Genomic DNA, 25831 nt, shown 5'->3' with positions numbered 1-25831 from the left:
TACTGTTGTTATTTTTTTATTGTAAATTTTAAGTAGGAATATTGTTGTGCACAGAGGTCAAACTGGAACTGGCTTTTCATTTGGTATACAAGCACTGTCATTAGAAAAGGGAAAGCTGGGGCACCTGGGTGGCCCAGTTGGTTAAGCATGACCTGACTTTGGCTCAGGTCATGATCTCATCATGTTCCAGGAGTTTGAGCCCCATGTTGGGCTCTGTGCTGACAGCTCAGAACCTGGAGCCTGCTTTGGAGTCTGTGTCTCCCTCTCTCTCTGCCCCTCCCCTGCTCACACTTTGTCTCTCTCTCTTAAAAATAAATAAATATAATTTTAAAAAAAAGAGAGAGAGAGAGAAAGCTATTCAAACCTAAAATTGTTTCTCAAGTTGGAATCAAAGGAACATTATCTATAGAAATTAGCTTGGGGTAGAAAACACAGTTGGGATAAGGTTAACTATGAAAGTGTCTCATGAAACCTGAGAGAGGAATCTGATATTCAGTTTAATGTGAAAAGATATATAACTGGTATTTCCAACTATTCATGTTTCACTCCTAATTATAACATTTGAGGGTTTATTCTAAAGTTAATTGAGCTCAAATGTTAACAAGAGAACTTTATGTATACCTACTTTTAACCATTCTTTGGGGTTTCTGTAGCTTAAAATGTGTTTGCTACAGCCCCTATCAGGATATCACGAAAGCATCTGCATTAGATTCCAACTTTAAATTCTCATTAATATTAAAAGGCTATTTGAACACAGGTCATGGTGAATGGGGTATTCATGTCTTGAGGGAACAGACAGAAGAACAGTATTGGCTTAAAAGAAAATCATAGGAAGACAGTGAATTCTGATTCAGGGCAGTGAAACTTACAGTTCCTCCACATTTTTGCCAATATTTGGTATGGTCAGTCTTACTAGCCATTCTACTAAGTCCTTCACTGTTTTATTCTGCATTTTCTTAATGATTAATGATGTTGAGCATATTTTCATGTTATTTTCTGTCTATGTATCTTCTATTATGAAGTGGATGTTTAAATCATTTGCCCATTTGTTTTTTAAACTGGGTTTTTTGTTTTCTTGAGTTTTTAGTCTTTATATATCCTCAAAATAAGTCCTTTAGTCTTCAATGATATATATACTTTGCAAATATTTTCTCCTAGTCTGTAATTTACTTTTCATTCTTCTAATAATATTTTTAGGATAAAAGTTAAACTTTGATGAAATATACTTTACCAAGCCTTTTTTGTTTGTTAGGTCATGTTTTGGCATTGTATCTAACACATTTTTGCCAAATTAACATCATACAGATTTTCCATTTTTTCTTCTAGAAGCTTTATAGTTTCATGTCCTATATTTAGGTCAATGATCCATCTTAAGTTAATTTTTGTGTAAGGTGTAATTTATATGTTGAGATTTTTCTTTTGCATATGTATATCTAATTACTATAGCACCATTTGTTGAACAAAATATCTTTCTCCACTAAACTGCGTTTGAACTTTTGTCAAAAATCAGTTGTCCAGATGTGAATGTGTCTATTTCTGGATTTTGTTCTGTTCAACTGATTTGTTTCTCTTTATACCAATACACATTTTTATTACCACAGCTATTTAATAAGTCTTGAAATTAGACACTTATAGCTCTCCAACTTTCTTTTTCATAGCTGTTTTAACTATTCTAAGCCCTTTGTAAATTTATATGGGTTTTAGAATCACCTTGTCAATTTCAGTTACATTAATTTCTGTTGCTATGTCTTCAAGTTCATCATCTTTTCTTCTGTAATGTCTGATGTGTCATTAATCCTATCCAGTGCCTTTTTCAACTCAGTTTATGCCATTTTCATCTCTAAAACATTGATCTGCATCTCTTTCATATTTCCCATGTCTTTAACATTTTGAACAGACACAATATAGTTATAATAACTGTTTAAAGTCCTTGTCTGCTAATTCTAAATCTGTATCAGATCTTAGTTGGTTTTAATTATTTTTTTTCTTCATTACTGTTCATGTATAACTGATTTTTTTTTGCATTCCTAACAATTCTCAATTTAATTCCAGACACTGGTAACTTTACCTTTTTTGGGTGCTGGATATTTTTGTATTCCTAAAAAAAATTCTTGATCCTTATTTGGGGACATTACTTACATTACTTATAAACAGTTTGATTCTTTTGCATCTTGAAACCTTTGAAGAGTTATTAGGTAGAAGTGGTGGAGCATCTAGTGTAAAGCAGACTATTCCCTACCACTGAGCAAAGATCCTTTTAAATAGTATCCAATGCCCCATTAATGCAGTGTCTTCAAAACCACTGTTACATGTATTTTGTCTGTTTTAGTGGTTATTGCAGGAGGGAGAGCAAATCCCTATAACCATATCTTAGCCAGAAGCAGAAGTCCAAATAACTTTTGTACATAGTGACTTTTTGATATATATAGTGATTTTTTTTTTCAGACGGATGGTTCTAGGTATTTAAAGCATTATTTGAATGACAGCAGATCTTTGAATTTGTAGATTCAAAATTTAAGTTCTTAATAATTCTGAGTTACTTTGAAGATGCACAACATATAGCACTAAGTCCTTTTTTTGAGGCTTTTTTTTTTGGTGGGACAGGGATTTGACAATGATTGTTTAGCTGGTTACCCAAACCAACCATTTTCTTAGCATTTGTTGAACATGCTGGCTTTACTATTTTCATCTTACCATTGGGTACAGAGTAGTATCATTGTTATATTTATTGATTTTACAAAAAAAAGCTAAAAAACAAGTTTGATGACACTTGAAAATCTTATGAAAATATACCTCATGGTTGGCAGAAAGTTCTACTACATTTCAAGTACTTAAGAGTTTACTTCAGATCACTGCAAATAAAACCCATTTATAAGATAATGAAATGCATTATCTATTTACAGGGCTAGTTATTTATCTCAAGGTTTAAATAAATATTATAGGAGGTAATATTTGTAGATTTTATGTAAATGTATCTTAAAGAATTGGATTATTATAGTATCATTTATAAAAACAGACAAAGCAATGTGCTTGAAAATACTACACAGATACATAGTACAGGAGTAAGAATGCATTGTGAAATTCTACCATTTTAGGGTAAAATATGGCATCAATTAAAAGAGTATAATCTTTTAAAGTTAGAAGTGAAAGTGTATAATGTGTATTAGAAGTTTAAAGAATCTAATTATCTGACCTAATTAGGTCAACTAAAAAATGTCCATTCTTTTCACTTAAGTGTCAGTTATTGGATTCCAGTGAACAAATGATGATTTGATAGCTTCATACATATAAAAATTTAAACTGATTCTAGGGTAACTAATCCCAGTATTTTAATAGGGACTAGGATGGCACAGTACCAATCCAATATTACTTCCTTATTGAGAGTAGAGGTAACAATGCCCAGATAATAGCCAGTGTTGAAACACAGGAAGGGGTTGGAGGCAGACACAGAGGGAGACATAGTCTACCCATGAGATCATTGGTGCTCCACTGTAAACTTGCATCTTGCTAATCACCAGTGACTCTTCAAATTTACCATTTAGTCAATGACTTCATGAAGCCTAGCATCACTTCTGTTTTCATTTAGTATCTGTTGAAGGACCTCCTAGTGCTAGTCATTGTTTAGACATGAAAAAGTAATGTAGTAAGCTCAGTGAACTCACAAATCAAGTGTAACTTTAAAAGATCATGAAAGACAAAACCCAACAACAACAAAAAGATTTATCCTAAGTCACCATAACTATTTGGCAGTTAACTTGTGATCTTTAAATGTCTAATAGTGCCCCATATAACACATCCCATAACAATGTATATTGATCTGATAGGAAAAATTTAATAGTAAACTTTGGGGCAAAATTAGAAATAGTGGTATTTAAGAGATCCAAAATAATTAGAGGTAAAATTGAAACAGGTATAGTTAATGTCTTGTAATTTTAATGGGTTTTTAAACCTGGATTTATGTCTTTAAATTTTTTTAAGTTTATTTATCCATTTTGAGAGAGAGAGGTAGGCAGGGAGGGGTAGAGAAAGGATCCCAAGTGCAGAGCCTGATGTAGGGCTCAAACTCACGAACAGCAAGACCATGACCTAAGCTGAAATCAAGAGTTGGACGCTTAACTCACTGAGCCACCCAGACACCCCCAAACTGGATTTATGTTTATTTTTTTTAAATATATGAAATTTATTGGGGCGCCTGGGTGGCGCAGTCGGTTAAGCTTCCGACTTCAGCCAGGTCACGATCTCGCGGTCCGTGAGTTCGAGCCCCGCGTCAGGCTCTGGGCTGATGGCTCAGAGCCTGGAGCCTGTTTCCGATTCTGTGTCTCCCTCTCTCTCTGCCCCTCCCCCGTTCATGCTCTGTCTCTCTCTGTCCCAAAAATAAATAAACGTTGAAAAAAAAATTTTTAATAAATATATGAAATTTATTGTCAAATTGGTTTCCATACAACACCCAGCGCTCATCCCATCAGGTGCCCTCCTCAATACCCATCACCCACCCTCCCTTCCCTCTCACCCCACATCAGCCCTCAGTTTGTTCTCAGTGTTTAAGAGTCTCTTATGCTGGATTTATGTTTAAAGTGAAGTATAATTACAAGCAGCCATGTGGCTTTATTTGTTAAGGATTGTGTGTATACAGTGAGTTATATATGCTAAATCACACAGAAAGGTTATAAGAAGAACTAAATGTTACTCCTTGAGTAAATATTAAGCATATATTTGTTATTTGTTATAGGAGGAATTCATCAATGCAATACTCTCAATCTAAGTAAGCAGGACATTGGTCTTGTCACAGAGATGGGTAGAAACAGGTACACAGACATGAGAGGTGACAGGAAACATCTGCCTTTGAGGGAATCGGCAAATCACTGGCAGTGGAACAAGCGACAGATTTGAGTTGATGAGTGACACAGAAAATGTGTTGTGTCGGGAGGTTACTGTTGTTGCCTTAGAAATGCTTTAGTTTTGAGTTATTTGAACTGTTATCCAGAATACGTAGGGAAATCATGTCTTATGCAAAACAAATTCCGGAAGTGATTTAAATGAACATGAGTTTCAGGATTATGACAAAGGAATATTACCACCACTTCCTTTATTTCTAACTGCAAACAAGTCAATAAATGATTAACACTGTGTGTTGCACTGTGTTACTGTGTATGCAAAGTGGAAAGGAGAATTAAAGACTTTATTTGGATAAAAATAAATATATGTATATTCATTAGTTCAACAAATGCTGTATATTATGTACCTCCTATGTATCAACTACTAAGCAACTCTAACTTGCTACAAATAAGTGCTTCGTTTATTCACTTTATTTTATATATATTTACATTGGACTCATTCATGTTTACAAAGGGCCCTTAATATTTCTCATCTTCCATTACTAATGATATTAGAAGTGATACTAAAATCAAGAATCCAATAAAAAAAATCTGGCTCTCTGACACTGTAATTTTATAAATACCCAAACTCTGAATTACTGTTCCATTAAATTGCTAGACAATGACTTATACTGAGTCTTAGATCTAGGTTTCCATAATGAATATACTATTCAATATAAACAAAAATCTGTTTTACATTTTACGTACATTTTACATTGCTTAGCCCAACACACATATTTAATTCTATATGGAGTACTATCATTCCTATCCCTGGGATCATGATAATCCTAGAATATTTGTATTATACCACCTTTAATTTTAAGCCTCTCTTTTTCTTTTTAATTATTTGCAGTTGAGATGAGATTTAGAAATAGAAGTTATTTTGGAGGCTTTGCTTCTCTTCAGGAAGGAAAAAACAAAAAGCATGTGTTATCAAACTTATTTTAAATTGTTTTATCTTCTTTCCTAAAATATGTTTCTGTTATACAGACCATCGTGACACATAGTCTTTTAGGAGATCTTCAAAATCCAAGTCTAAATATGATGTGTTGTTCTTTTCCCACCCTTACCCCAGTGTCTAAGACAATTGACAGCTTAATGCCTTTTTTGTTTTTATTCACCAAACATTTACTGGACACTTTTTATGTCAGGTGGCATAATAGGCAATGTGCACAAATACATATGACTAAATTCTTATCTAGCATTTATCTAGTAGAGAAGATAGGATAGAACAAAATGGGTGGCTAAATTAGAGTTGTTTGTATTCAGTAATGACATATGTAAAAAGTTGAACCAACATTCTTATAATTTAATCATTTCCACTTCTGTGATTATATTTAAAAACAAGAATATACTTAATGAGAACTCAGCTTTGATATGCACCATATCGCTGTTTCATATTCTCTCTAGTCATGGCTAAATCATTTCCAGTCTTAAAATACTATTCATATAAATGAAATTACAACACATTTGTCATGTGTCATCTTAGAGCTGGTTGTTTCTTTAGTATATACAGAAATTCAAAACAACTAAGTATACTTAGCGCTGAAACAAAAAAAGAAAATATTTGAAGATCTAATAATCCCTTGAATGATCATTTCAGGCATTTACTGATTGCTATGTTAATCACTTATTATTTATAATAACAATAAATAATATATAAACATTAAAAAATTTAAAACTAAAAGTGCTATGTAATAAATTAGTCATGTTAATCTCAGTTCACCCTAGGGATGTGAACTATAGTACTGAATATAATTCAAATGAAGGAAGAGGTCAAACTTGCCAATATATTCCCACTCTTTTTATCTGGTGGTAAAGCAGTAGGCACTTCAAATGATTTGAGTTCATCACCAAAGGAAAAGAAACGATCTTAGTCCTAGATTTAGAAGGAAAAAATATCACTCAGTTGTTCACAGTCACATGTGGGAAGAACAAGTCTGTGGATGGAATTGGAATAGTAATCAGATCAGCAACCACCGCAAAGTGAACATTTGCTTTTAAAATGTAGAAGATATTTTTAAGAGAGCAATTTTGCCTAGAAATTAAGCTAATCTCACCAGGGTTTTTTTTTTTTTAAAGACTCTCCAAGAGATGTACCAAACCTGACTTTTCTTGCCTTAATGCATAGGTTACCATATTGCTTTGTACTGTTTTAAATCGTCATTATTAAGTAAACTCTCTTGTGGTAAAACACAACGAAATGACCAGAATGTTTCCATATGCTTAATAGTCTTACATGGCAATGTGTGTACCACAGTCAACTGTTTCCAAAATGACTTGTTATAAACAGTGCCTGGCTTTGTCTCAAACAGGCAGTTGCAGCCGCATCAGCTGCTTCAAGAGATTTCAGTGGAATAGGTGGGTTAGGAGAGCTCCTGGAAAGTTCTTCAGAAGCATCAAAGTTAAGTTCCAAAAGCGCTAAGGAGTGGAGGAACCGACGGAAGAAAAGAAGACAGAGGGAACATCTTGAAGGAAACAACAAAGGAGAGGGAGACAGGTTTCCCAAATCAGAATCTGAGGACAGTGTCAAAAGAAGAAGCTTTCTTTTCTCCATGGATGGAAATCGACTGACTAGTGACAAGAAATTCTACTCCCCTCATCAGGTATGGTTTTCTATGAAGTGTTCCATTTGTTTTGTCATTGCTATTGCTTTGTATTTACTGATTTTGGCATATTTTTATAATATCTCATATAAATGAGGGACAGGGAACTAACATTTAATGGTTATTTAATTTGTATCATAAGTTGTCTTTAAAAGACTTTTATTAAACCATTGATAACTTTTAAGGTAATCAGCTTTACACATGCACTAATTTGAGACCCTGTTTCTTAATCTCCTCTTTTTGGGGGGTGAGGGTATGTAACCCACCTATCAAATTTTTCTCTTCAGTGAGAGTTTTGCAATCTCTTGTTTACCTTTTTCATTTTGAGACCTCAAATGAACTTACTATCTTCGCATATGGGTGTCTCCTTTTATTTTTTGAGGTTCTCACTGCAACATATGTATGAATTTTGAAAAGAAATGTTACTGGATTTTGCCTTATTCTTTTGATACGAGAACTGTGCTGTCATAAGTCTCCATTATGCTGACATGGTGTTGCTCTATGAAACATTAGAATGAAATGACCTAAGTGCTCTTGGAAGAGACCTAAATTGAAGACAGTATATGTTTGCTCTGATTTAATATGAACTACACAATTCTGCAGCATATCTTCAAGCCAATGAGGGAAAGTAGTTTTAAATCTTTGTTAATACATTTTATGGGTTGCATAATGTAAAGAGTAAATAATTATGAAATCTGTGATAAGTACAGTATGGCTTTGAACATTATTTGGTTCCCCTAGAATTTAATATGCCATGAATCATTAACTCTTATAATCATATTAATCTGGGTCAGAATTATACCTTAAAAATAATGTTTTAGGGGGCATTATATAATTGAGATAAAGCACAAAACTCTGTATCAACCAAGAGGTATGACATCTTTCTTATAAAGAACAAAAACTTTTATAAAAATTAGAAGGATAAGCACAAAATTCAATACAGTGTTTAGTTATTGGCTGACAGGAAAGGGCATATGCAAGTCATCAATGGGTGTTTATTTTTTAATTTATATTGAAGATGTAAATAAAATAAAAAATAAATCGATAATAAACTCCATGTTAATAACTTGAATTCTCTTAGTAGAACAAAATAGATGTGCACACACAAAAAGTTAAAAGATAAAAATCATTTTCCTTCAGATAATGTCAGTACCAAGAGATCCAATTATTGTCTTGCATAATACAAATAGAAAGTATGGTTTTATATCAGCACAACGCATTTGGGATTAACTGGAAGCTCTATTTGTCTATTTCTGTGACCAGATTTTTTTTTTTGCTTAAACTGTCACCCTTGATATTTTAGCATTATTAAGACTATTAGGAGTCATTAGGATTAGGATTATTTGACACTAACATAATGATTGACGTCACAGAAGCTTGTGTTCATATGTCAACTCCAAGTGAGTTCTGTGACCTTTCTAGTCACTTGTACTATGTTCAATTTCCGTAAAAGAGGGTAATGATGTCTACCTTAAAGAGTTGTGTGAGATTAAGCACCACAGAGAAACCTTATGTGACAAATAGTAAAGCTCTTATTAAGTTGGTGAATTATTCAAAATGAGGGAACTTTCGAGTAGTTTCAATAATCGCAAATGTATATCCATATTAGCAGTATTTATGTGAGCACATTTATATGTTTTTAAAAACAGTATTACTTCCATCATTGTTTCATCACCGTGCTCAAAGATAAACTGCGGATTAGTTCATTCAGCCAATCAACAAATATTTTTTGACCACCCGTTAAGTGGCAGAAATAGTTCTAGGTAATGAAAATGCTTCAGTGAATGAATACAATTCACTGACTTCATGGAAATTTATACTAAAGAAGAAGACAGACAATATGTGAGATAAGTTATACACTGTGTTAGAAGGTGATAAGTGCTATGGGGAAAAAAAAGTAAATCACGAAAAAGGGATCAGGAGCACTAACTTGATGTAAAAATTGTAAATAGGGTGGTTTGGGATGCTCTCACTGTAAAGGAGATATTTCAGCAAAGATTTTAAGGAGGCAAGAAAAGGGACTATCTCATTAAAGAGCATCCCAGACTCGTGGAAGAGCCAAGTGTAAGGCCCTGGCATGGCAGTATGCCTGGAATGCTCAAGGAGCATCTGTGAGCCTGTGTTGAGTGAACCACGGAGAGGCAATAGCAGAGGGAAGTTGGGGAACAGCCAGAATTTTAATACTCAAAACAGAATCAGTATATACACATGCTATATATAATTTATTTTCCAGTATTTATAGATACAGTGATAGTAGGTAGGTAGATAAATAGGTAGGGAGATAGATAAATGGATAGGTAGATGGGAGAGATTTTAAAAGTAAAAGAAAGATCCTATTAACATTGATAATTTACATATTCCAGTAAAGACAGACAGGGAGCATTAACAAAACTCACAAGCAAAAATATACCAGAAGCAGTTTACAATTTCTGGTTGTATAAACAAAAAAGGACTCTCTGATAGTAAAGAAAAATCAGTGAAAGTAGTGGGAATAGGAAGCATAAAATGGACATGGCATACTGTTCAAAACAAATTTATCTTCTGAAAATGTTGAGGCAGAGAAGCCATAAATTATGGATACGCTGCCCCATACTAACATAAATTTTAAATGTTTTTTTTACATTTAGTCATTATTTTATTTTCAAATAGATAAATCATGTTCAGAGTATAACATGAAAAGGTACTTAAGGATGTACAATGGAAAGTGAATCCCTTCCAAAGATTTTAGCTATGTTGTTTGGACACACAGATGATTTATTTCAACCAGGTTTGTAGTCATAACCAAGTATAGTTGTTGATTTATTGAAAACATTGACAGGTACATATACTGAATTTGAAATGCTATTGAGTATTGCCAACACTCACTTTACATGTTCCCACTGGAACATCTTTAAATTCTCTGCATCATCTTCCATCTTGACTTTTCCCAATTGACTTCAAGTTCAATCCCCCTACATGCAGGATTGTGTTTTACACACCTAATGTCTTCTATTTTCCCAATTGTTATTGAATATTATAAGAGAAAAAGTTCATATTTATCTTCTTGGAACAAGGCAAAAGAAAAATAATGAAGATACCTGGGACTCATGTTGTGCTGTGTCTGAGGCAAAGAAAAATGGCCTTTTGGTCCTCAAAGCATAAGAGCTTGTTTTCTTTGAGAAAGGGCTGCCACAGCTGTGGGTATTCCCTCTACTTTGCTGCATCTTCTAGTGTGTTATTTTTGGTTTATTTTCTCTGAATACTATTTTTGTTATCTTCTTTTTCAGTCTCTGTTGCCTTGAAAGCTCTGCTCATACCCGTTATTATACTTTCCAAAGAGTGAATAGAAATTTCAAATAAACTCAAAATTCTGGAAAGCCTTTGAAACACCCCAACATAAAAACATGCAAATTAAATGAATGTGCCAGATACATTATAATGTACACACATACCACATATCACATACTCCCAACCAATATCCTGTAGACTGATTTTCAGTTCCCAAAGTCAGTTGTGGAACATAGGTACATTAAGATGATCACCCTGAGCCATCCTAGGGATTAGTGTAAGAAAAAGTTAGCTTTCTTCTAATACTTGCATTAGAATCACCAGGAATATGTGTGGGATAGTAAAAAAAAAATGGGACCTAAAAATACACACCAAAGTTTCAAAACACAAGTCTGAGAATAACCACTATTATATTGCTAATTAAAATTGAGTCCAAGGAGATTAAAACATTAACATTCTTTATTACTGGGGGCTGAGTTTATGTCCCCATGGTATCTGATTTCTTGATCACTTTGATCGATTAGAAAATCAGTCTAACCACTGTCTGGCACTGGGTAGCCAACTATGTGTGAACTGAGTGTCACAGGGGCACAGTCTCAAGTTGGACAAGCTGGATAGTCAATAGTTCCTGTGGATAGTCGAAGTAAGTCCAAAGCAAGAGCACATTTCTTAATGAAAAATATCTTTCCAGAACATCACTATGACAGAGGGCAACAGCAATTATTCTGGTGCTTTGCAGTCTGGGAAAAGCCATAAAAATAAAGCTAAAAATGGGACCTAAGAAAATCAGCATGACCTAATTAGGCAGAGGAACCAAAAATAAATTTGATGGAGTCTGCCTTTCCTATGTTTTTTCCCACTAAAATTATTTTATTTGGCTTTATACTGAAGTTTGGAGGAAGAATGGGAAGGTCCAGGCATGTCTGCTGCAGGCATATGGATATATATGTGTGTGTGTGTGTGTGTGTGTGTGTGTGTGTGTGTGTGTGTGTATACAACCACATACATATAAAACCCTGACAATGAAGATAGATAGGAGAGGTTATGAGAGTCTAAGCAGGGGGAGCAATGGGGAATGCCATTTTTTTTAAGTTTACGTATTTATTTTGAGAGAGAGAGCACGAGCAAGGGAAGGGCAGAAAGAGAGGGAGAGAGAGAATCCCAAGCTGGCTCTACATTGTCAGCACAGAGCCAACACAGGGCTCAACTATGACATCATGACCTGAGCCAAGACAAAGAGTCAGCTGTTTGATGGACAGAGCCACCCAGGCACTCCTGGGAATGTCATTGTTAATGATGAGGAGAATAAACAAAGATTCTACAGACTGAATAGAGATTTTTTTTAAAAGTATCGCCAAGTCCAGAATAGAGATATTTGGTGTTGCTAGTTTAAAATTCATTCAAAAGGGTGAGAGAAGGGATTTCATGTTAAATCTTCATTTTCCAGTACCATTTACCCAATTTATTTGAGAACATATGCAATAAAAAAGTTCTGAATCATCCAGTTCCTTTTAATAAAATTGAAGCGAGATCAGAAGGATAAGCTATCTTCTACCTCATCCTCCTTGGTAAAGTCATGTAGATATGTCTTGCCTTTTTTACTAGTGTTGAATTTTAAGTGATAATAGAATTTATATGGCAGTTTAGGAATTCTCTCTGTTGTGTTTGCTATGACATATATTCTCTCATGGTGAATCACTAGTAGCTATATTTGGGAAACTATTAGCAAATTTGCAAGACAGCATCATAGGTAAGTTTCGTGACTTTTATTCCCACATGGACAGAGACCAACAGATCCAGAAAGAAAGTAAACTAATTTCCTTTTAGAATCCAAAAAAAAAAAAGAAAACAGAGAGATAATAGTTTTGTTTTTAAATCATTATCTAGAAGTAACACATTTGGCATACATATTTTAAATTTGAGCCAACAATCTCTCTTGAGCCATAACTTATTTTCCAAGTTGCATGCCCTTCAGATCATAGCTTTTCATAGTGAAAGCCACCTACTGTTTGTTTAACCACCACTTCCTCCAAAAAGAATCATTTGTCCTTTCTTGTATCAGTTCTACACCTATAACATTATAATAACAAAATCCACCTCATAGTATTAGAGTTAAGAACAAATGAAATAAATGGTCATGCACTTAGTAAATTATAAATCGCAATTCTTAATCAGAAAAACACCCTTTATGCCCAAATTTGCATTGTAGTCTTTAATAAAAATATCAAAACATATGTGTTCTCTCTAAACTTGTTTAGAGCAAGTGTTTAAGAGCCTGTGTTTAAGAGCAAGACTATTCTAATCCAAACAGATTCTGCAATATTAAGACTTTTGTTAAGTAACTGTGTTCCCCCCCACTCCCAATTCCTTTCTCCCTTGCTCTCTCCTCAGTCTCTGTTAAGTATCCGTGGCTCCCTGTTTTCCCCACGACGCAATAGCAAAACAAGCATTTTCAGCTTCAGAGGCCGGGCAAAGGATGTCGGTTCTGAAAATGACTTTGCTGATGATGAGCACAGTACATTTGAAGACAGCGAGAGCAGGAGAGACTCACTGTTTGTGCCGCACAGACATGGAGAGCGACGCAACAGTAACGTTAGTCAGGCCAGTATGTCATCCAGGATGGTGCCAGGGCTTCCAGCAAATGGGAAGATGCACAGCACTGTGGATTGCAATGGTGTGGTTTCCTTGGTGGGTGGACCGTCAGCTCTAACCTCACCTACTGGACAACTTCTGCCAGAGGTGATAATAGATAAGTTAGCTACTACTGACATTACACACCAATTTGAAATAATCAAAGTCTGGGCGGTTTAGCCTGTTATACCATCCTGCTTCCCCCAAATGAAATGCCTCAAAAATACTATATGATTTATTGAATGAAAAACAATAGAATCTTTAGAACCAACTGAACTGTAGAAGACCATTAGCTTTCAAATGCATTAGAGTTTTTAGAGTCTGAGAAGAAACATCTGCAAATTCGGTAGACGTACCAACACAAAATAATGGACACTGTGACAACCAAATTGTTATTATAAATGTATGTTCACACAGAATTATACAATAATTTATTAATATAATGGAAATTTCATACACTTAAAATTAAATGTTATAATGACCAATATATTGATAATAGGCAGTTTCCACACAAATATCAATATTACAGGGAAGTTAAAATGTTTTGATGTCTATTAAGATGACTCTAAAATGTTTTGATTCTTATAGGATGGCATATAGAAATAATCAAAGAAATCTCAGGAAAGCACACACATTTCATTGTACATCTGTGTTTGTGCATGGAAAAAAAAATTGGCCCATATATGTCAATATAGCTTCAAAGAAAATAACTCTGCCTTGCAACATTATAATCCTACTACTTTTGGGGGGGGGGGGAAGATTGATCTGATTGTTAATCATGGAGATAAGCTGAAAATAATCTGCATTTGAATGAAATGAAACAATATATGACTTTAGCATGCTTATGAAGTTTCTCTGAAAATTCTAACAGGTTAATTAAAATATTCCTGCAACAAAATTGCCCTATACAATTGCATCCAACTGGTGAATTCTTGTTAAATGCTATCACTTGTGATAATTTTTAAAAGGTGTTTTTAACTTAATAATAAATTTAATATTTTATTATTACTTGAAAACTATTAACTGGAAAAATTGCATGTAGCATGATTTTCCAAAGAAATGCTCTGTGGTATTGTATTATTCATTGAAAGGGTGGTTTGAACCATCAGTATTTGGTTTGCAGGGCACCACCACTGAAACAGAAGTCAGAAAGAGAAGGCTAAGTTCTTACCAGATTTCAATGGAGATGCTAGAGGATTCCTCTGGAAGGCAAAGAGCCATGAGCATAGCCAGCATCCTGACTAATACAATGGAGGGTAAGAAGCGAGCCACAAGATAGTCAGCTTTACATGCTTATATGCTTTGTGGAACTATCTCTTCTTCCTATAGAATTAATAAAGTCAATTACCTAAGATCAGAACTGTGTAACAGACCTACGTAGATGATATGTAAAATATGGTATTATGACACTGGTTACAAAAACTAATATTGTCCCTTTTTTCTTTTTAACACCTTATCTGGTCTGCAGAGTGGTATTACTCCACTGGATTTTATGTCAGTGAGGATTTATCTTTATGTTACATTATCCTTAAACAATTAAACACTTCCCCTGTTAAGTCTTGGTATGTAAAAGAACAAGGAAACACCTCTTTCAAGCTTTAGTCAGTTCTCTGGGCAGGGAGGTAGTGACGTAGTTGGAGGAGGCATATAAATAAATTGGATAAATAAAAACTTGTGTTTAACATTGACCCTAAAAAAAGATCTCTCCTCCATCTTCCACATGTACAGAAACCATTACATTCCTCCAAAGGAGAGCTCACACAAATGCTTGTTAATTTTGACACATGGGAGTGGGCAGCAACTATTAATCTTCTGTTTATTCATTAAATAAGTCTCCAGTTCATGAAGTCTGGAGGGATATTCCATTAGTTTTGCAATTTTATAAGTCTTTTATATAAGTAGTATTTAACATGTCTTTAGAAAATATCAGTTACATTTTGTCTCTTGTCCTGTTGGTGTATGTGATACCTGAACAGTCACATAATAATTATAACAGGTTTCACAAATTAAAATTACTAGCAACTTTTAAAAATATTTTAGGCTAAAGTTCTGAAAAATATGAGTAAATATGAATAACATAAATAGATTTCGGTTTGAATCTATACTAAAAAGGGCACACTACATTCTCATTAATGCTAATGTGGAGACAATCAGAGGAGAGAGCTGGTCACACATTAATAAGAATCATAGCTTTAGACAGTGTTCTTACAAAGGCACTTTCAGAAGAAATAATACATGTTTGATACATTTAATTATTTCTGTAAAGGTTATTTAAAAATTGTTTTGATGGTGGACATTTATTTTTATTCAGTTTTTTCTTAAAGTGAAGATAACTCTTTGTAAATGTCCTAGCGAAATACAGTAGCTTTCTGTTCACCCTTTGCAAGTTAAGAGGGTGGATCCACTACTGACATTTAAAAAAAAATGTTTTCATAAAAAGAATAGAGCAATTTAATCAATAATTACCTAGTTATTAGCTAATGAAGTTAGCTTATTTGAAGCAAAACATTAAGTTGAAGGTATTTATTTTCTGTACTTAATTAAAGGAGAAAGAAAAAATGTCTGTATCTTCATATGAAATTTACAATGAATATTTGTGAACATATTTAATGGGATTGCCTTCTCAGGTTTATTAAGCTAAGTAATATGAACTTTCATCCCCAGGTAGAAGCACTGATTTTGTCAAATATTGTATAATCTAGAGCAACAATAATTCATTTTTATTGTTATTTACTACTCTTCCTTTTTATTGTTCCCCTAGAACTTGAAGAATCTAGACAGAAATGTCCTCCATGCTGGTACAGATTTGCCAATGTGTTTTTGATCTGGGACTGCTGTGATGCATGGTTAAAAGTAAAGCATCTTGTGAATTTAATTGTCATGGATCCATTTGTTGATCTTGCCATCACTATTTGCATTGTCTTAAATACCCTCTTTATGGCTATGGAGCACTACCCAATGACCGGTCAATTCAGTAGTGTATTAACTGTAGGAAACTTGGTAAGTTCATTTGAAGTTTACTTATTCCCTTTGACAAGGATGGGGGATATAGACCAAAGGAAAAAAAATCCCTTTGTGCTGTGTAGGGAATCTCAGTGATAAGATCTAAAAGTCAACTGGTATGAATGCTGATTAGTCAGAACAATGTCCATGCTGATTGACCATAGTGTCTTACCAGTTGTAAACTTTTTAAATCTTTACTGTCATTCTTGCTGAAGTATAGGTCTAGAAAAACCATGATATCTAATTCCAGCTCCACAAAAATGCTGTTTTAATATACACAGCCTCTAAAGAAATCATGTCCATTGAAGGGAATATATAAAGATTGATTTCTGTACGAAAGAAGACATAGTTGTTTCAAATTGAATTACCTAATAAAATGCTTCAGTAGTATTCACATAAGTGAAGAAACAGTAAAAACGCATTTGTAATTTAGTCATACTTTTGGTTCAAAATACTTGAGCAGGCATCTGTGTATGTATGTGTTGACAAGTACATTTCCTCCTTAATCTATATGAGAAAATTGAAATGGATAAACAAGTAACGAAAGGATTATTCAAGAGCTTCCTTTGGGGCACAAGACAGAAATAAACTCAAACTACCTTAAGAGGAAAATAAAAAGAGTGACCCCTAAAATGGAAAGAAAAAGATGAACTACCAAACCATATAAAGGGTAATTCTGCAGTTGGGCTTCAGGAAATGCTTTAACCAAGGACTTAGATGTAGCCCAAGTGTTCACTTTGTCTTTTATCTCTGGGTCAGGGAACATGTTTAGGCATACCTCACTGGTTTTACATCTTGTAATATCTGCACTAGAAAAAGACTGGATCTCTTTTTCAGTTCCAGTTCAAAGACTCTCATGATAGGACTCTTGTTTGGTATAGCTTGAGTCAGATGCTCACCTCTGGCTTAATCAGAGGCACAGGGTGGAGCCATGTGAAAACATGACAGATCTGAGGAATCATACAGGTGGAGGAGCAATTCCCAACAGCAGTTGAAAAGGGAATCCTGGGCAGACGATTTCGTAAAAGTCTACCCAGTAAGTGGCCTCAACTTAACTACATTATTTGACTTAGTAAAACACACATCTGATTCTTGAGATTTTCTTCATCCTTGACACCTGTGATACTGATTTTTCTTAAATGATTGTTCCTTGATCTTTCCGATCACTCTATCTTTGCCTTCTTTTCTGGGCTTCTTATGTCTACTAAGGCTATGTTTTCCATTCAATGTTTTTATGTACTCAACAACGACAGGAATTATCTACTATTGTGGTATAAGCTGTATCCCAGTTCTATTATTTCCAACTGTTACAGATAGTTGTTCAAGGATAGCTTTAAACACAGTATGTGACAGCTGAAAGATCATCTTTCTCACAGCTTATTGAAAGTCCTAACAATTTCAATGTAGTCTTGTGTTACCTCTAGTAGTAACCTCCCAGCTTCAAAGAGCCTTTCAACTTCAAAGATAGAAATCGGATAGCCATTTTGACTTACTTCTCCTTTATTTCTTATATACAAGTTGACATGAAGACATTATTTCTTCTTTCAAGGTTTCTCTTTTTTAATCCTATAACTACTATTAAAATAATATTAACACACTGCACTCAGTATGCTTGCACTTTGCTAAAGTGTTATCTGTATTTGTGGTTCAACAGTCCTATTTGGTTTTCAAGACTCCCCATCCTTTCTATACCATCTTATTGTCCACTGTTTCCTAAATCAGCCACTATTGGCCCATCAGAAGAGCTATGTCACTATACTACACAAACACCACATCTTACATATGCTTACATGCTTACATCTTATATGCTTACATATGGAAAAATATTTCACTGTTCTCTACATTCACATCTAGAGTGTTCTAATTAAAATTACCTCATCTCAATTCTTCATATTCTTCAAGGTTATGTCCCATTTTTCTTTTGTATCTCCTATAGTATTTACATGGTTGCAGCTCAATAAATAACTAACTGGTTGTTTCCTAATCAAATGGGCTGCTTCAATTGAGTAGCATGTTTTCAGGAAAGAACATGGGCTCTGGAGTTGGGTGGAAGTGGGTTTGACCTCATTGCCAATGCTTACTAATAATGTAGCATCTGGACAAGTCTGATAAAAAATCTGAGTCTTTGTTTTCTATTTTGAAACGGATATACTAATACCCATCTCCTGGAGTTGTTGTGAAGGCTGAATGAGGTAATGTGAAAATAATACTATGCCTGGCATCTAGCATGTGCTCAATAAACAATTTCCTTCCTCTAATATATGCTATTAACCTTTCTCTGAAATACTGATAGAAAACAGTTCTGGTCTAGCTCCTGTATTTTTCCCAAGATACTGGTCAGGGAAGTTGAACAGTTAGGAAGAAATTTTGGAAATTTTCCAGAGTGAAGCAGGAAATTGAGGTTTCATGGAATTCCCATGTTGAAGCACTAGTTTGGAAGCACAGGATAAGAGAGGTTGGATTATAGGATGATTGAATGGAAAAGCACTAGACTAAAGCACCAAATCTGGGTTGAAGTCCACTTGTCCGTGCTAAATAATTGGGTACTCTTGAAAAAGTCATTTAGATCTTTGGGTCTGTTCTCTAATGAGTAGAGTATATCGGACTAGATGATTTTTCATGTCCCTTCCAGTTCTAAAATTCTGTAACTTTATGAGTAGCAATGGAAATAATGAGGTATAGAAATGAGGTAGAAGACAGATGCCTGATAGATTGTGGTAAAACCATTGGTAAGCTGAGGTTAACACTGGGGAAACAAGGCTCATCAAGATACAGAGTGCACATGACAGGAAACAGACCTGAGTTAACTATTACCAATCATAAAAGTAGGAGAATTTGTAAACTGACTATTTGTATTAACCAAAATATCTTTGTTATTATTAATATCATATATAAGCCATTTCATAGCTTCTCATATAGTATCATATTTTATACCTATAACAAGCTTTATAATAAATATTTATATATGAAAATTTATATGTTTAATTGTATGTAAATAATATGTAAAAAATCTATATAAGGAGAAAGAGACAGAGACAGAGAGAGGAAGAGAGAGGGAGGGAGAGAAGGACAGAATATATTCTTTATATCTTGGGTACTTAGTTGACTTTGAACTCTATTTTACACCATGCATGGTTATATTGTGTATTTTGTGGAGTTTATAGTTCACTCATTTAAATAAATTTAGTTTCTATGGAGAGTTATTAGTCCTCAAATGATTATATAATACCTTATAAATAAGGACATTTAGGTTTTGGTTGAATTGTTAGCAAAGGAACATACCATAAAAGACTTGTGGAACTTTCAGCTTTATTTAGATCAATGTGCCCCATTTGTATCCTGTTTCTGGAGCACATAAAAAGCACATCACTTCTCTACTGATTGGGTTGATCAAACTTGAGTATCGAGAGACTTCAAATATCTGTTGAGTTTCTCTAAGATGCTCTATTTTGTTTTTGTTTTAACCATTATAAAACTAATGCACCCACCTTAAGAGATTTTATAAGCAAAAAATCTTCCATCAATCATAGCAGATTAGACAACTTCTTCATCATATAAACATTTCCAACTAACCTGTAACTCTTTCTTCAACGAATACAGATAGAGGTCTGTAGCTCCTATACTGATTACTTTTCTTACTATAACTCTCATTTTAACCAATGATTAAGAGTCCATGATATCCTTTTATTCTGCTGGATGCTGAAGGGAACTTGGAACATGGTACTTGTACTAAGGATTTCACAGGTTATTTGCATATAAAAGCCTAAAGAAACACAATTAGCTAAATTATTTAAATTAAATGGTGTGGAATAGAGTATAAATTTAAAATCTCAGGATAGGGACATGATAACTCTTTGAAGGAAAAAAAAAAAACAACTTTTGCTTATTGAAAGATTAAACACTTGGGAGCCGAATCCTAAAATTTACCTGAGAGGCATTTTGCATCAATGAAGGTGCTATCTGGCCATTTAGCTCCTTTCTTAATATAATACAAAGCTATCTTGTCTCCAAACTGAAAACTTATAATGAGGCTCTTGTGTAATAATTGTTGTCACCAATTTCTGAATAAAATTTGGTAGGCAATACAATGCTGACAGAAATCCAAGAATTTTAGATACAGACCTGATGAGTCATCTCAATGAATATCCTCATTTGACAGATGAGGGAAAGGAACACCATAAATGTTAAATGATTTCCCATAATTTTTCTTTAAGTGTATTTCAATTTCACCTCCCCCACCGATCAACAACAACAAATATTTAAAGATGTGTATCCAAGAGGCATGGGAATAATAAAACTAAAACCATTAAAATAAGAGGCTAATAACAATAGAGCAAAAGTGGGCTACAGTTACATCAAATTCACTACAAAAAAAAAAAAAAAAAAAACAGAGCATCAGTCTGGGCAAGCAGACGTTCTGGAGAGCAAACTGATTGATAGGCAAACTTCAGCTTTTAGGATGAACATTTCTCTTTTTCATGTACATCAACATAACCTTCTTCTCTAAGTAAATACTCAATAAGGAAGCCTTCTCATCCCGAAATAAGACCTTAAACTCTAATATTTGGTCATCCTAAGCATCCTAAGTGTTGTGCCCCACAAAACAACTCAAAATGCTCCAAATTTCTTTATTCTTGGTTTAAACTCCCAGGCTGATTCTCATCTCTATCCTTAGCACTTAGACTTTTACTACTTACCATGTGTCATCACCTACAATGCGTTAGGAACTTTTTATTGAACTTATCTACTCATTAAAGAAGCTGGATTAGGAAGCCTATAAATTCATTGTCCATAAGAAATGTATTAGCCTAGGGGCACCTGGGTGGCTCAGTCTGTTAAGTGTCCAGCTCTTGATTTCAGCTCAGGTTATGATCTCATGGTTCATGAGACAGAACCTCATGTCCAGCTCTGCACTGACAGCATAGAGCCTGCTTGAGATTCTCTCTCTCTCTGTCTCTGTCTCTGTCTCTGTCTCTCTCTCTCTCTCCTTCCCCTTCTGATTTTCTACCCTGCTTGTGCTCTCTCTCTCAAAATAAATAAATAAACATTAAAAAAAAAAGGAAATGTATCAGCCTAAATGACTTGGTTTATACAGTCTCAGGTTTATATATCCTAATTTCTACTATATTTTCAAAGCCCAGAAAAACGTCTACCGTTTAGTAGGTGTTTAGCAGTTTTTTTCTGAATGAATGAGTGGCCACAGAAGCATATAATCTAAAGTTTAAAAGACAAACTTGTTTTCTGCAGAAAACAAGATAGAATTAGGCTAAGGCCAAACAATAAACATTCAGTAAGGTTTTTATTAATTGTTTTTAGTCTTAAAAATTTTTGTGATGTAGAAAATTCAAAGGTGGCTGAATGTATATTTATAAACCATACATTAGTATTGTTTACAAACCATACATGGGCATTATTTACATAATCTAATACAGATTTAGAGGTTGCCAGTTCTTTTTGTCCTTAGAATTTTTTTGATGGAGTTTTAAAATCATGTAAGCATAGGCATTAAATCAGTATGCTAGACTGACCTTTGCTAGAATGAGAAGGAATTTTTAAGAATTCCTAATCACTGACAATGCTAAACTAGACTAAAATGTACCAAAAAACAATACAAATGATTTTTAGGGCTTAAATTGAAAACATTTAAGGATATAAATAGATATAATTTTAAATTGCAAACTATAATTAAAATGAAAGGAGTTTCATGTTGGGGTTACATTAGATGAAAGAATGTATGTTTAAGGTATAGGGATTTTTAAAAATATTTATTTATTTATTTTGAGAGAGAGAGAGAGAAAACACGTGCGCGCGGGAGAGGAACAGAGAGGAAGAGAGTGAATCCCAAGCAGGTTTCACAATGTCAGTTCAGTCTGACATGGAGCTTGATCTCACGAACTGTGAGATCATGACCTGAGTCCAAATCAAGACTTGAGCACTTGGCCAACTGAGCCACCTAGGCACCCCTAAGGTATAAGCTTGTATAATGCAGAAGACTCAGTCATTTCAAAAGAGCTGAAAAGATCGCCTTATTATTTCTCTGTAGAAAGAAATATTTGTAGATGATTTACCTGGAGAGTTTCTACCTCAGTTTAATGTATTTCTATAATTAGGCTGCTAGTTCAAATAGTTAGCTGCTCCTGAGACTTCGTATAAGAAATAAAATTTCTCTAAATCAAAATTTATTTTACATTCACCAGGGAAAAATATCTTACAGTGAGTCATTCTATAAGATAAAAAAGAAATAATTTTCAATGTGCATTCCACCATATATCTGGATTTTCATGCATTAAGATTACTTGAAATACATTTTATTTCCACTTGAGTGAATGAAAGATGAACTGAAATTAAGCTATTTTTTCGGGAAGGGGTATTTCCCTTAGATCTTTCTGTGTTTAGGAAAATAACATATTAGCTGGATTTACACATTTCTAAGAGTGAATCAATATTTCTTTCTAATTAACCTGATGTTTTAGGAAACCAAATAATTTTGGATACTGTTATTTTGACAGAGTTCCTTCAAGGTAGAGGCTGATTTACCCTGTAAATGGTAAGCTTGACTTTACAGTCAGAAAATGCAGCTATCACCTATATTTAAGATAACTGCTTTAAAAGATTATTTGCAAGAGTAATTTCATAACTCTTCATGCCCCTGGGTCTCTTTGCCTGTGATTTTGAGTTAAAAATTTTTTTGAGTTTGTTTCATTTTCTTTCTATTGTCGAACATTCTTCCAACCACTCAAGTACACTCTGAGTGTATGCACACTGAGAATGTTCTCCTGCTGCTTTCAATTAAATCTGCAGCTCCTTGCTCTATTAATCCATTAACCTTAATTCTGAAGCATGCATCCAGAGATTATTATTATAAAACATTTGTGGCAACCTCACTCTTATTTCAGGAATATTTTTTAAATTATAGAAAAAAGATGATGTCCCTGAAAAAAACACACAAAAATCAAGTATAAAATATGCTTTTTGCCAAACTTAAAATAAATTTACAGTAACTTCAAATAATATATAGGTTTGTTCCTAATGCAATAATACTAAAAACAAAATTCACTGTGATTATGGGAGAAGTGTGATGTACCAAAAAGGGCTGGAATTCAGTAGTTACTATTTAGTATCAGATTTAAAATGTGAATGAGGAAATGTTTTCAAACCAGCATTTTCTTGGATAGCTAGCAGTTTTGTTAAGTCTAAGCATATTTGTTAAATAAAATAAATAGTCCCCTGGAAAAAAATGCTAAACAGTTTATCACATTTCTCCATTTTAAGTATTTTTACTCATGACTATTTAATATTCTTTACAGATTCTTGCAGTGTCAAAAGTTTTTTTCAATGTCTGTGATCTCTATTTTACTTTAGGTCTTCACTGGGATCTTCACAGCAGAAATGGTTCTCAAGATTATTGCCATGGATCCATATTATTATTTCCAAGAGGGCTGGAATATCTTTGATGGAATTATTGTCAGCCTTAGTTTGATGGAGCTTGGCCTGGCCAATGTGGAGGGATTGTCTGTACTGAGATCATTCAGATTGGTATCTACTTAGACTATGTTTATATTCTGTCACTGGCATAAAATTTATTTTGAAAATGAATCAATATGTATATTTACTTTAATAATATTTTAAATCTACATCAATATGCATGATACTCTAAGAAAATACATAAATATTCCCTTTAAAACTAAGAATGATAAAAACGGTTGAAGCATTTCATAATGATTAGTTATAGAGGGCAAATTTAAAAACACATGTGCGTCTAAAATTATGTTTTAAATTCATTAACTTTTTTTTTGTTTCAACTCTGTAAAGAAATGCAAATAAAAACTTCAGGCCTCAATTAATCTTAGCTTTTTTTTTTAAGATATGTGAATATTCTTATTTTTTTAATGTTTATTTTGAGAAAGAGATAGAGCATGAGTGGGGGAGGGGCAGAGAGAGAGAGAGAATCCCAAATCTGCACTGATAGTGCAGAGCCCAATGCAGGGCTAGATCTCACGAACCGTGAAATCATGACCTGAGCCGAAATCAAGAGTCAGATGCTTAACCAACTGAACCACCTAGGTGCCCATAATCTTAGCTTTTTATCAACCTTACTTATATTAGTGGGAACTAATTTAAAGGAACATGTAGGAAAATATTTGATACCATTAGCATTTAAAACAATGGTGTAACAAACGTTTTTATATTTGTCAAAAAAAATTATTTCAAAATATGTAAAATTTTATTGGAAATTAAGTAAAATGTGTATTTTTTTTCAAATTGAAAGGAAGACTTCATGTAAGTTTTTTAAATCAAATTTGTTTATTTTAGTTTTATTTTATAAATATCCATTAAAATATATAACTCAGATTTTTAATATTTCTTTTTACTCTAAAATGTAGTCTGAGGGTGACATTAGTTTACCCAATCCAATTTAAAACACTGTAATCAAAATATTAATTTGTTTCTAGGGATATATCTGCTGATTAATCAGAATGTTTTATTTATTCTGAAATATTTTCTTTTACTTTTACATTTAAACGATATGACTTGATTTACAATTCTAGTATTGTTAACTGTTTTTTTCTGGATTTGAATTTTAGTATGGTTTGAGATTTTCATATCCCTCAGAAGTAGGTCTATAATACGGTATACTAATAAAACAATGTCTAACTAACTTCTAAAAGTATATTGTAATTATACTGAGAGTATTTTTTCACTTAATTACAGCTTCGAGTTTTCAAGTTGGCAAAATCCTGGCCCACCCTGAATATGCTGATAAAGATCATTGGCAATTCTGTGGGGGCTCTAGGTAATCTCACCTTGGTGTTGGCCATTATTGTCTTCATTTTTGCTGTGGTTGGCATGCAGCTGTTTGGTAAAAGCTACAAAGAATGTGTCTGCAAGATCTCCAGTGACTGTCAACTTCCACGCTGGCACATGAATGACTTCTTTCACTCCTTTCTGATTGTGTTCCGCGTGCTATGTGGAGAGTGGATAGAAACCATGTGGGACTGTATGGAGGTCGCTGGCCAAACCATGTGCCTTATTGTTTTCATGTTGGTCATGGTCATTGGAAACCTTGTGGTACGTATGTATTACAAATGCTCATATTTAAGAACAAGATCAAACTGTAGCAAGGAAGGTGGCCTGATGCAATAGACAGCTCTGGTTTGATCTTCAGTAACTTAGACTCAAATCCCAGGACTAGCACTCTGAGTTTGGGGGAGTTCCTTAGCTTCTCTGAGCCCAAAGTTTCCCAACTCTGACACTGGAATAACAGAGCTGAAATCTTACGGCTGGTGTGAGGATTAACTGAGGTACATTTGTGAAAGTTTGGGAGCAAAAATATTAGTTTTTTTCTTTGTTTTTCTTTTTCAAAGAAATGCTTTTATGAAGAATAATTTAATCCCCATATTACTGTTAAGGCTTGAATTATTTTTTTATCCTATCTTTACTTTGAGAAGA

The 25831-nt window shown here is 33.9% G+C and overlaps 1 protein-coding gene and 1 non-coding gene across 2 annotated transcripts in view; both read left to right on the top strand.

The window, feature by feature from the left end:
* Positions 1–25831, top strand: part of SCN3A (sodium voltage-gated channel alpha subunit 3) — a 114648-nt gene that overhangs the window by 55439 nt on the left and 33378 nt on the right. Inside the window, exons 12-17 of the mRNA XM_030327027.1 lie at positions 7190–7480; positions 13139–13486; positions 14502–14634; positions 16140–16378; positions 23744–23917; positions 25094–25450. Coding sequence (XP_030182887.1) covers positions 7190–7480; positions 13139–13486; positions 14502–14634; positions 16140–16378; positions 23744–23917; positions 25094–25450 — 1542 coding nt within the window. The remainder of the gene's footprint in view (positions 1–7189; positions 7481–13138; positions 13487–14501; positions 14635–16139; positions 16379–23743; positions 23918–25093; positions 25451–25831) is intronic.
* LOC115522650 lies at positions 15669–15794 on the top strand. The gene has a single exon (XR_003971537.1).

This window comes from Lynx canadensis, chromosome C1, assembly GCF_007474595.2.
Source record: "Lynx canadensis isolate LIC74 chromosome C1, mLynCan4.pri.v2, whole genome shotgun sequence".
NCBI classification, from domain to species: Eukaryota; Metazoa; Chordata; class Mammalia; order Carnivora; family Felidae; genus Lynx; species Lynx canadensis.
Note: the sequence above shows the minus strand (reverse complement) of the source record. Positions and strands in the feature narration are given on the sequence as shown.